Here is a 12,296-nt window from a genome sequence, read left to right on the forward strand (position 1 = left end):
TCATGTATTTATTAATGTCACAAATAAAATTATAAATTTAACAATAATGTTATCAATAAATAAAAACTATATGAATAAAAAATATTTTGTGATGAATATAAAGTTATATCTTTTACATACAACAGTGATTTAATATGATTACCAAAATGAAGCCTAAGCAAAAGACTACTCCTATAGCAACAGACTCATTGAGACAATACAACAACACAAAGCATTAACAAAGACTGCAACAACCTACCTGGACAATTGGTGACGAGAAGATCTCCTTGACTTCGCCGCCAATACCACCTCATACAAAGCAGAAGAAGGCATGGTTTGGTTTGTTCTTTTTTTTTAACAACGTCAGGTGATTGTGGACTGTGGGATAAAATCAAATAGTGATATTTGGTAACCACTGTGGATAAAGGTAGGGGTGTATTTGAGCCGAGCCGTTCGTGAGTAGCTCGGTGTTCGGCTCGATAAAGGCTCGTTCGTGTTTAGCTCATATTGTAAACGAGCCAAGCTTGAACATCATTTTCAAGCTCGATTAATAAACGAGCCAAGCTTGAGCAGCCAAAAGCTCGGCTCGTTTTGGCTCGCGAACACAGCTCGTGACCAAGCTCATGAACAAGCTCGTTTATAAGCTCGATTGTGAGCTCGTTTATATATATATATATATATATTACATTATATATATGTATATGTAAATGTATATTAAGGTGTATATGTGATTATGTCATTGTTGTCAATTTGAGTTACACATATAGGGTTATAAACTACTATTTGAAGGCTAAGCTCATTAAAAGCTCAGGTCAACTACTTCATTAAGTTAAATGAGCTCATAAGATAAACGAGCCAAGCTTGAACACCACCAAACTCGGCTCATTAAATCTTGTGAAGAACTCGTTTATTGTATAATTAAAAGCTCGTTTATAGTATCATTTACAATTTTATTTGTAACAATCATTAATATAATCAAAGTCAAATCGAGTTGAGTCACACTTGATAATGATTCATTAAATAAGTTTACTAAATAAAAAAATAAAATATAAAAAAAATAGTCAAGCTTTAATCAAGTTAGCTAGCTAACTCTAAGCTTCGAATTTCCTTAACAAGTTGAGCTCGAGCATGAAGCTCGATTAGAGCTCGAGCTCAGTTAAAATAGTAACGAGCCAAGCTTGAACATAAAAAATGAAGCTCGAAGAAAGCTCGGCTCGAGTTCAAGCTCGATTAAATAGTAACGAGCCAAGCTTGAACAAGGCAAAGCTCGGCTCGGCTCGGCTCGACTGCTTTAAAGTCCTAGATAAAGGTAAGGATTTTTTTATTTTTTATTTTTCTAACAAAGAGAACATAATAAAGTTAATAAATAATATAACAATATTATTATTAGGTATAGAGGGGTGGACTTTATCAAAAAAAAAATAAAAAAAAAAATAGAGGGGTGGAGTCACAATCTCTCAATGTCCTTTCCTTATCTACTAAATGAACTGCTTACCGACAACTTCATCTAAAAAATTAAAACTCTACGTAAGCCACTCCTTTTTTGTTTGTAATAATTAGCCTCAACTATTTATTTACCAAAGAGACCAAGATCAACCACAAGAAAAGAAGCACAATCAAGACACACTCTGCATATCGAGAGATGAATTCTGAGATGCAGCACCGGCAACTTCCAAAGATCAGCCTTTCAAGGCTGAAGCTGGAACTTGTTGGCACCCCGGAGTGGATCAAAGTAGCTGAAGAGGTTGTGCAGGCATTGGAAAACTACGGCAGCTTCGAAGTTGTAAATGATGAAGAGAACATGGTGAAACTTTGTCAGAAGGTGTTTAAGTTTGCAGTGAGAGATTTTTTTAGCCTCCCTTCAGAGACTAAGTCACGCAGCCCTAGATATTTGGATAAAAAGATTTTTGGAGCACCAGTGGAGAGTATGGCTGTTTTCGATGCCACTGCTGATGGTTTTCATAGTTTTACTAATCTCATGTGGCCCCAAGGACATCCCTACTTTTGGTATGTGTTATATATACGAGGTGATGAACCTTTTGTTTTATCTTTTAAAACATATATAGTACTGCTCAATCACTGCAGATCAGTGCCATATTGCAGGTATAATGGTATAAAAAATTCAAGATAAGTTACCGTTCGTGTAGAAGAACTTGTTTTTCCCTTCTCTTAGATACTTTTATCCTAAGAAGAAAAGATAGAAACAAATAACAAATAATATTTTGTTAATATTCATGTAAATTGATTGTGCAGTGAGACGATGCAGTGCTATGTTGAGAAGCTCATGGAGCTAGATCAAATAATCCATAGGATGATAATGAAGAAGTTTGGAGTGGAGAAGCACTATGACAATCTCATGAAGCACACAAAGAATGACCTACGAATGTCATCATTGTCAGCAGTAATTGAAGCAAAAGAGAATTTGGAGTTGAAGTGATGAAGAAAAGCATATTGAAGTCTCTGAATTGTCCTGGTGTCAATAGTTTCAATTGGAAGGGTGTTTGTGTCTTTTCAGGTGTTCAAATATCAGTTAAGTTTGTTAGGAGATGGCTGGAAGGTAACCAAGGGCTGAGATTCATTTTATCTTAGAAGAAGTTTAAGTTCGAGGCAGTCTGTAGAAGAGTTGATTCAGTTTGATCAATGGCCAGGATTGATTAATCAAAGGTTTGATGTAAGTTCGAGGCAGATGAACGGTGAAAAGCTTAAGCGGTTGGTTTGAGTCTGGTGGAGACACGTGCTATAGTGACTCATCGCCAGTTTTCTTTTGGGTACCCAAGTATTGTAAAGTATATAAGGTTATGTGTTTTAATGAGTTTATGTAATGTTTTTTCTGAAATTTCCTGTTCTTGAGTGTGTTCAGTGAATTTTCCTGTGAATCTGAGAGAGTTTTGACCAAAACTTTGTATTAGACTTTTGTTGCTCATGTTTTTGGTTTTTCATGTATTGAATTTCAGAGGAATCAGAGTTGTATACAAACTGGTATCTCTATTTTAGTGAAGTAGTTCAGTATTTCTGTTTTTCTGGTTGATTTCATCTTGTATGAATTTTCCAGATCAAAGGAGTTATTTTTAGTGTTTGGTTTGTATAAGAAAGTTGTTCCTCTGGGTCTTAACTCTCTGTGTAGTAATTATCAGTGGTATCAGAGCTGCGAGGTTAGAGTTGTTGGTGTTTGTTTGCTGGTGTGTTGAGAGGTGGTATTTCAGTTGTGAGGTTTGATCTAGAGAAGTCTTTTGGAGTGATTGTTGAGGGTTTGTGGTGATTTTTTTCTGGTAAGTGTTGTGAGAGTTATTTTTTAAAAGTGTGTGAAGTGTTAATAGTGTGAAAGTGGTGTCAAAGAAAATAGAAATGGCATCTAGTTCTTCATCTACACCAACACCAGAGATTTCTCATGCTCTACTGCCAATTTTCAAAGGAGAAGGTTATGAACACTGGAGTTTCAGGATGAAAACTTTTTTCAGGTCCCAAAGGCTATGGAAAATAATTGAAAAAGGGTTTAGTGAAGAGAAGCCTACAGAAAAAGAAATTGAAGAAGATGCAAAGGCCTTTTATCTATTGCAACAGGCTGTTGATGAGTCTATACTTCACAGGTTGGTGAGGTTTCAGACAGCAAAAGAAGCTTGGGAACATCTCAAAAATGAAAATCAAGGCTCCTTGAGGATGGTTTCTGTTAGACAGCAGACATTGAGGTAGAAGTTTGATTTACTACAAATGAAAGAAGAAGAAACAATTCAGCAATATGTTACCAGGATGCTTGCTGTAGTGAATTAGATCAGAGGTATGGGCACAGAGATGAAGGAAATTGAAGTTGTTATGAAGGTGATGAGAAGTCTCTCCTCGAGGTTTGTTCATGCAGTGACATCAATTGAAGAAGCAAGGGATTTAAAGACAATAACTCTAGATGAACTTAGCAGTGCTTTGCAGGCACATGAGGCCAGGTGCAATCAATTTTCTGAGAGAAATGTAGATAAATCCTTTGTGGTTTAAGGGGAGGCAAGAGGTGGAAGGTCTATGCAGAGAGGTAGAAGTAGAAGTTTCAATTTCAGAGGAAGAGGCAGGTTTGATGGAAAATGTAGAGGTGGAGGTGTCTCAGATCAAAGGCAAGCTGGACAAAGGCAGCAGTGTTCTGATATTAATACATGGCAAAGAGGCAGAGGAAGTACAAGACCATTTGGAAGATTCTCAAGGGGACAAAGACAATTTGGAGGACAGAGGTTCAATAGAGGAGGATTGCAAAATATCCAATGCTTCAATTGCAAGAGATATGGGCACACTCAAGCACACTGTTGGTCTTTAAACAGAAACTTTGAGAAAGGTTCAGGCTCTAATTCTCAGGATGATGCCAGTGACTATGGGAGCTTATTTTTGGTACATGGTGGTGATGATAAGGTTCTCTCTTCTCTTTGGTTATTGGATAGTGGTTGTTCAAATCACATGACTGGGAATAAGAATTTATTCTATAGTCTTGATGAGTCAGTAAAGCATGTGGTGAAGCTTGGCAATGATAGAGATGTTGATGTGCAAGGAAAAGGTTCAGTACTAGTCTTGTTGCAAGGAGGTATTAAAAAAACTCATACATAATGTGAAGTATGTTCCTCAGCTAGCTTATAACTTGTTAAGCATTGGTCAGTTAACAATCTGTGGCTATGAGATTGTATTCAAGGAGCATTGGTGCAGAATTTTAAACAGTTCAGGTGAATCAGTTTTGTTACTTCATAGAAACAGGAATAATTTATATCCTGTGGAATTCTCTTCAGATTGTGAACAGGTGAATTTGGTTAGCAAAAAGGAGAATGATTCTCTGCTATGGCATCAGAGATATGGGCATTTGAATTTTCAGGGGCTGCAGGTTCTTTCTCAGCAGGAATTGGTGATGGGTCTACCTCAAATACAAGTTATTAAGAACTGTGAAGATTGTGTATATGGGAAGCTTACAAGGTTGCCTTTTAATTCAGGAAAATCATGGAGAGCTAGGAGGAAATTGCATTTGGTACATACAGATGTATGTGGACCAATGCAGACTGAAGCAATAAATGGAGGCAGATATTTTCTTTTGTTTATTGATGACTTCACAAGAATGTGCTGGGTTTACATTTTAAAATTCAAACATGAGGTGTTCAGTTGTTTTCAAAAATTCATGTCTTATGTGGAGAGACAATCTGGATGCAAGTTGAAAATTCTCAGATCTGTAGAGGTGGAGAATTTATGTCAGGTGAATTTGAAGCTTTTTGTGCTCAGAAAGGGGTTAAACATGAATTAACAGCTCCTTACTCACCTCAACAGAATGGAATTGCAGAAAGAAAGAACAGAACTTTAGTAGAAAAAGCCAGGAGCATGCTTAAGGCTAGTGGTTTGGAAAAAAATTTCTGGGCAGATGCAGTGTGTACAGCAGCATATATTTCTAATATATCACCCACATTTGCAGTTCCTGGGATGACACCTCATGAGGCTTGGTTTGGCAGTAAACCTAAGGTGTCTCATCTAAAGGTATTTGGTTGTATTGCTTTTGTTCACAAACCTATCTAGCATGTTCAAAAATTAGATGATAGAGCTGTCAAAGGTATCTTTGTTGGGTATTGTTCTGATGCCAAAGCCTACAAGATTTATGATCCTAATTCTGGGAAGATTTTGATCAGCAGAGATGTGAAGTTCTTTGAGTCTTAATTCTGGCATTTGTTTGAAAATGGGAATTCTTCTTCTGATGGTGTTGTATCTCATGAAAAGAGAGTAGTTTCTGTTGCAGGGAATTTTAAAGATATAGAAGGAAATGGTACAGAATCAACATCTTCTAATGGAAGTGATAATGAGAGATCTCAAAGGGCTGGTGATCAAATGTCTGGTTCTAGTGTGGATGATTCTCCTTCACCAAAGGTGAGAACTCTGAGAGAATTATATGAGAGCTGTTCTTATGCTCTTAATGTATCTGATCCAAGTAATTTTGAGGAAGCTGAAAAACATGAGCATTGGAGGAATGCTATGGCAGATGAAATTCACTCTATTCAGAAAAATGATACTTGGAAATTATGTGACTTACCAGAGGGAAAGAAAGAAATTGGAGTCAAATGGGTATATAAAACAAAATTGAAGCCAAATGGAGACATTGAGAGGTACAAGGCCAGGCTTGTAGCTAAAGGTTTCTCTCAAGAGTATGGGGTTGATTATGAAGAGGTATTTGCTCCTGTAGCCAGAATGGACACAGTGAGAATTATTTTTGCTTTAGGTGCTCAAAGAAATTGGCCTATCTATCAGCTAGATATTAAATCAGCTTTTCTGAATGGCAGAATTGAAGAAGAAGTATATGTTTCACAACCTAAAGGGTTTGAAGTTCAAGGAAAAGAAGGCCAGGTGTACAGGTTATTTAAGGCTCTGTATGGGCTAAAACAAGCTCCAAGAGCTTGGTATGCAAGGCTTGATGCATGGTTCATATCTCAGGGGTTTTGTAAAAGTCTTACTGAGCATACTTTGTACAAAAAATTGGGAGATCAAGCTGAGGTGTTATTAGTTTGTGTTTATGTGGATGACTTGCTATGTTTGAGTTCATCAACAGAAATGGTGGAAGAATTTAAATCAGCTATGAAGAAGGAGTTTGAAATGACAGATCTTGGATTGGTGAAATATTTTTTTGGGTTTGGAGGTGTTTCAAAATGAGAATTTTTGTGCATGTATCTCGGAAGAAATATGCCGAGATTTGTTGAAGCAATTTAATATGCTAGGATGTAGAGCGTGGGTGTTCCTATGCATCAATGTACAAAAGTTGCGATTAAATGATGAAGTCGAGAGTACTAATGCAACTTGTTACGAAGCCTAGTTGGTAAACTATTGTATTTAACACACACTAGGCCTGATCTTGTATTTGCTGTGAATTTGTTATCAAGACATATGACTCACCCCACCAAAATTCATTTGGCAGCAGCAAAGCATGTACTAAGGTATGTTTCAGGCACTTATGATTTTGGAATTCAATACAATAGAAATGTCTCATGTGTGCTTGAAGGATATTCTGATAGTGATTGGAGTGGAGATAATGAAGACAGGAAAAGCACAACTGGTTTTGTATTTAATGTTGGATCTGGTGCTGTGTGTTGGGCATCAAAAAAACAGGAAATTGTAGCCCTATCATCCACTGAAGCTGAGTATGTGGCCTTAAGTGCAGCATGTTGTCATGGTTTGTGGATGGAAAAGATTTTGAAGGATTGTGAAGTAAATTGTGAAGCAATAATCCAAATGTGGTGTGACAACAAATCATGTATTGCAATTGCAAAGAATCCTGCTCTTCATGGTAGAACAAAACACATGGATGTCAAATTCCATCATATCGAGAATTGGTAGCAAAAAGAAGCTTCGCTTGAATTATTGCAACACAAATGTTCAAGTTGCAGATATATTCACAAAGTGTTTGAATGTTCGAAGCATGTGCGCTCGGAGGAGAAATGGGTGTGTGTCGACTTCAATTAAGGGGAGGTTTTGTCGTAGAATTGAAGCAAAAGAGAATTTTGGAGTTGAAGTGATGAAGAAAAGCGATTGAAGTCTCCGAATTGTCCCGGTCTCAATAGTTTCAATTGGAAGGGTGTTTGTGTCTTTTTCGGTGTTCAAATATCGCTAAGTTTGTTAGGAGATGGTCGGAAGGTAACCAAGGGCTGAGATTCATTTTTATCTTAGAAGAAGTTTAAGTTCGAGGCGCTCGTAGAAGAGTTGATTCAGTTTGATCAATGGCCAGGATTGATTAATCAAAGGTTTGATGTAAGTTCGAGGCAGATGAACGGTGAGATGCTTAAGCGGTTGGTTTGAGTCTGGTGGAGACACGTGCTATAGTGACTCAGCGCCAGTTTTCTTTTGGGTACCCAAGTATTGTAAAGTATATAAGGTTATGTGTTTTAATGAGTTTATGTAATGTTTTTTCTGAAATTTCCTGTTCTTGAGTGTGTTCAGTGAATTTTCCTGTGAATCTGAGAGAGTTTTGACCAAAACTTTGTATTAGACTTTTGTTGCTCATGTTTTTGTTTTTTCATGTATTGAATTTCAGAGGAATCAGAGTTGTATACAAACTGGTATCTCTATTTTAGTGAAGCAGTTCAGTATTTCTGTTTTTCTGGTTGATTTCATCTTGTATGAATTTTCCAGATCAAAGGAGTTGTTTTTAGTGTTTTGTTTGTATAAGAAAGTTGTTCCTCTTGGTCTTAACTCTCTGTGTAGTAATTATCAATCATATGATTGTACGGGACGAAACGAGGATGAAAAATATCAGCAGGCTGAGCAGGAGAAGCCTATTCTCTTTCCAATCCACACTGATCCCAATTTACTGACCATAATTTTGCAGGATCAAGTTGGAGTTGAGGTGCAAATCAAGAGTGGTGAATGGGTGAGGCCTAGTCTATCGTCCTTTGTAGTCTTCCCCTCAGAATCCTATGAGGTAAAAAGTACCCATGAGTTTAATTTGTTTATTGTTATTTTATGCAATGAAAAAAAAAAAACAGAGTTAGAGCTCAAATCTAACACTTTAAAACTGTTGTAAAATCTGGCAAATATCAAACCACCGCTTTGCCCAAAGATATATATTTTAAATTTTCAAAAATTCTTTAACTTCATTAAAATCTATTGCATAGAACACATAAGAAAACTAAATTTTAAGAAACTCATTTAAATTTTTCTTCATATAGTGTTGTTACTTTCAGATTTTTATAGTCACGAGTGAATGTTAATGTTCAATTCTATTTTATTCATCAAAAAGATAATCATATATAGATGAATTTGTTTAAGGGTATTATTAGGCCTTGCCATAATTATCTCCTCTTTGTTTTATTCTAATTGTTTTCTCTTCATTATTCATTGTTTGTCTCTAATATTTTACTCCGTGTAATTAGTAATGATCTCTTATATTCATAACACGATATAGGCATGGACCAATGGAAGACTAGAAGCAACGAAGCATCGAGTTGTAAATAGCGGCAATGGACAGATAAGATACTCAGCAATCTTGGCATCAACTCTTGTGGATGGGTTTGTTATCCAAACTCCTCAAGAGTTGATTGATGAAGAACACCCAGCATTGTACAAGCCTTTTGAATTTTCCAAACTGTTTCATTTCCGCTTTACAGAGGCTGGCAAAAATGCAGATAGTGTAGTCAAGGCATTCTGTGGGATTCAGGAAAGCAAATGCGAATAATCATCAACCACTTCCAATTAAGATCACTAAATAAGTAATTTGTACCGCTTTAATATTTGCTATGAGGTCTAAAATAAAAGAAATTTATCTATTTTATGCTTTCATCATTGATGTATTGGAAGTTGAACCCGCTCATCAGATATTTATTGTTTGCACAAGAAGCGCAACTTTTCGTATGTCATCCATCCATTCAATACATCCAAATAAACAATAAAACAACCATATAGTACATTGGGGTGGGCCCAATTATATTTAAAATAAATAAATAAATGCTAAAAATTAAAACAATAAAATAATAATACAAATAATAAATAAATAAAAATAATAAACTGTGGGGCACCCATGTACTGCACAGTGCTCGCTAGGTGTGTAAACTAGCTGAGCCCAGCTTGATCATGTTCAAGCTCGACTCACCATTATTTTAGCCGAGCTCAAGCTAAGCTTGAGCTTCTTTTATCAGAGTTCAAGCCTACATCGAGCTTCATAAAAAGTAAATCCCTCAGGTTCAACTCGTTTGCTTGATAAAGATCAGTTATTTTTCATAAATAATACATCATCATAATTATTATTATTAAAAATATTATTTTAAAATTAATATTGAACCTTTTTATAATAAAAATTATAAATTAATCTTAATTTTTATTAAATTTATACTTAAAAATTGGTGTAATATTTTTGTAATACATTATTATTAATAATCCCATAGATGACGATGTTAATATTTCTATAAAAGTTTATATAAATACTTTACATAAATGAGATTATTGATGATATATAAACAATTCTATTAATGATTTTTATAAATAAACTTGTTAATGATACTATAAATGAGCATTTTAACGATTCTTATAAACGAGCTTTAATGATACAATAAATGAGTTGTTCACAAGTTTTAACGAGCCAAGCGTAGTGGTGTTCAAACTTGTCTTGTTTACCTTACAAGCTTTAATAAACGAGCCAAGGCAAGCCGAGCCTTCGATCTTTCAATGAATGCATTGGTTCATTTATAGCCCTAGGGCCCATGCAATTCCAATTTATTTATTTATTTATTAATTATTATTTATACATATAAATTTCAAATAAGTTAATTGTGCATAGTGCTCTTCAATGCAACATTGTGCAACATAAGCTCTTTGCGTGGGAGCAACGCAAATTTTGATTTATTTAATTTATTACTATTATTATTTATATAACAATTTTAAATAAATTAATAGACCCCTAATTCATAAAATAAAAAATCATGCATAAAATCTAATTTTACCATGTATATTTTGATTTTATATAATCACCATATATATGACCACCAATGAAATTAAATGATTTAAACCTATTATTCATTAAATCAATTAACCTTGGCTCTGATGCCACTATTAGTAAATATCACAAAAATAAATATCACCATTTAAGGCATGCGGAAGCAAGAATAAATTTGAGATATGATTTAATTATTTTAATGAACACCATAATTTAATTGAAATGTCTAGAAAAATAAAAGTGCGACTCTCGGTTCAAGATTGCCTACTATAAAAGTGTTATGAAACTAACTATTTATAGAGTAACTTAGTTTTAAAAAATTTTTCTAACAATTTTATACTTACATAGTTTTTATCTGAAGTGATATTTATACAACACAAAATTTATGTGTTTTTAGATCAGCTTACCGCAATAAATTATGTAATGATTTACATTGATAAATTTTTAATTTGTGCAATACAAATATCAATAATGATATTTTATAAAAAAAAATATATTGAATAAACTGTCTCAATTTAGATTCCCCATAAACAATAAATTATTTTTGTACTAATAAATAATAACATTGTTATTGACATTATCACCATTGCTATTGTCACTATTTAACTGACATTTTCATCTTACTTGCCTTTTACAAGGATACAATAACATTAAACTGGTATTTTTTACCGGGAGAGAGAAATTATATGATATTGGCCCAAGGAAATATTCAATAATTTAGTTGATACTTCTAAGATTTAAACAAGTGGATATACATAGTCACCGCTGAATGTGCCTAGTCCACCAATAGGCAATGGAATTTTCCTTAATCCAAATCCATCAAAGGCATGCAAAGTGAGCACATAAGATAAATAAATGAAAAATAATGACTTTATTGCACAAGGAAGTGATATCATTTCTTTTTATAGCCATGGACTTGGTTAATATGATGTTGTTAGTGTGCCAAGTGTTAATGATTTTTCCATTAGTGTTGGTGGACGCAGAGGTTATAAACATTAATAAAATACTGATATGCTTGACATATGCAATATGCCTAGCTTACCAATTTGCGAAACCAATGATTCTTCAATTTTTTTAATTTTCATATGTTGATAATTAAATATTATAATATTACGTTTGACAAATGTAGATCATTTAATTTCTATAAGAAATTAATTACCCCTGAGTATTGCAATTTGAAAAGTTATCTCCTTGCTAGCACCTAATCATACCATTGGGACCATCTAATCATCTCTAGCAACTCAGATGGTTTATTTTTTCTTTTCCTTTTTTTGTTAGCTATTATCTTCGCATCTTTGTTGTCCTTATAATTCTCTCCTCTTTTTAGTTTGCATGTAGCATTTATCTTATTTTTTAAATAAATTTGGTGGTTTATCTATTTTATAAAAAAATTTCCATCATTTTTTCACATACAAGTACAAAATAACTAATGCTAGTAAAATAGACTGAAAATTCCTTAATCACAAAAATTTATTTAATAATCAAGTTAAAAATGGACCAACTGCAAAAAAAAATTTAAAAACAAATTCGAATTACTAGACCCTAATTCCTGTACACCAACCCTAAATACAAAAGAGTTCATTTTTGCTTGTTTAAATCACAGTAAGTTGTGTCACTATTATTAATAGTGACCAATTTTTGAGTTCGTCACCCCTTGTCACAAGTACCTCCGTAGTAAATATAATATTAACCACTTTAGAAATTTGGGCACAATTACACAAAAAATTTGTGATTAATTGTCACTACAAACTTCAATGTTCGTGATAAAGTATGTGGTCGCAAATGCTCAAAAATTCATGGCTAAATTGTTGTCAATAAAAACATTGGGATTTATGGTAAAATTATATTGTCACAATAACTTTACTATTTATGATAATTCTGTCGGCATTAAAAAATACAAAAT

The 12,296-nt window shown here is 34.1% G+C and overlaps 1 protein-coding gene across 1 annotated transcript; it reads left to right on the top strand.

Moving 5' to 3' along the window:
• Positions 1–1,621: 1,621 nt before the first annotated feature.
• LOC120277675 (2-oxoglutarate-dependent dioxygenase AOP3-like) lies at positions 1,622–2,110 on the top strand. Its single transcript, XM_039284528.1, has 2 exons — positions 1,622–1,986; positions 2,083–2,110. The coding sequence occupies exons 1-2, from the start codon at positions 1,622–1,624 to the stop codon at positions 2,108–2,110; spliced, it is 393 nt and encodes a 130-aa protein (XP_039140462.1).
• Positions 2,111–12,296: the final 10,186 nt, after the last annotated feature.

Source organism: Dioscorea cayenensis, chromosome 15 (assembly GCF_009730915.1).
Source record: "Dioscorea cayenensis subsp. rotundata cultivar TDr96_F1 chromosome 15, TDr96_F1_v2_PseudoChromosome.rev07_lg8_w22 25.fasta, whole genome shotgun sequence".
In the NCBI taxonomy this organism is placed as follows: domain Eukaryota; kingdom Viridiplantae; phylum Streptophyta; class Magnoliopsida; order Dioscoreales; family Dioscoreaceae; genus Dioscorea; species Dioscorea cayenensis.

Coding starts and splice junctions, on each gene's coding strand:
- LOC120277675 (XM_039284528.1), top strand. CDS start 1,622: ATGAATTCTGAGATGCAGCACCGGCAACTTCCAAAGATCAGCCTTTCA. Junction 1,987..2,082: donor CAAGGACATCCCTACTTTTG/GTATGTGTTATA, acceptor GCCATATTGCAG/GTATAATGGTATAAAAAATT.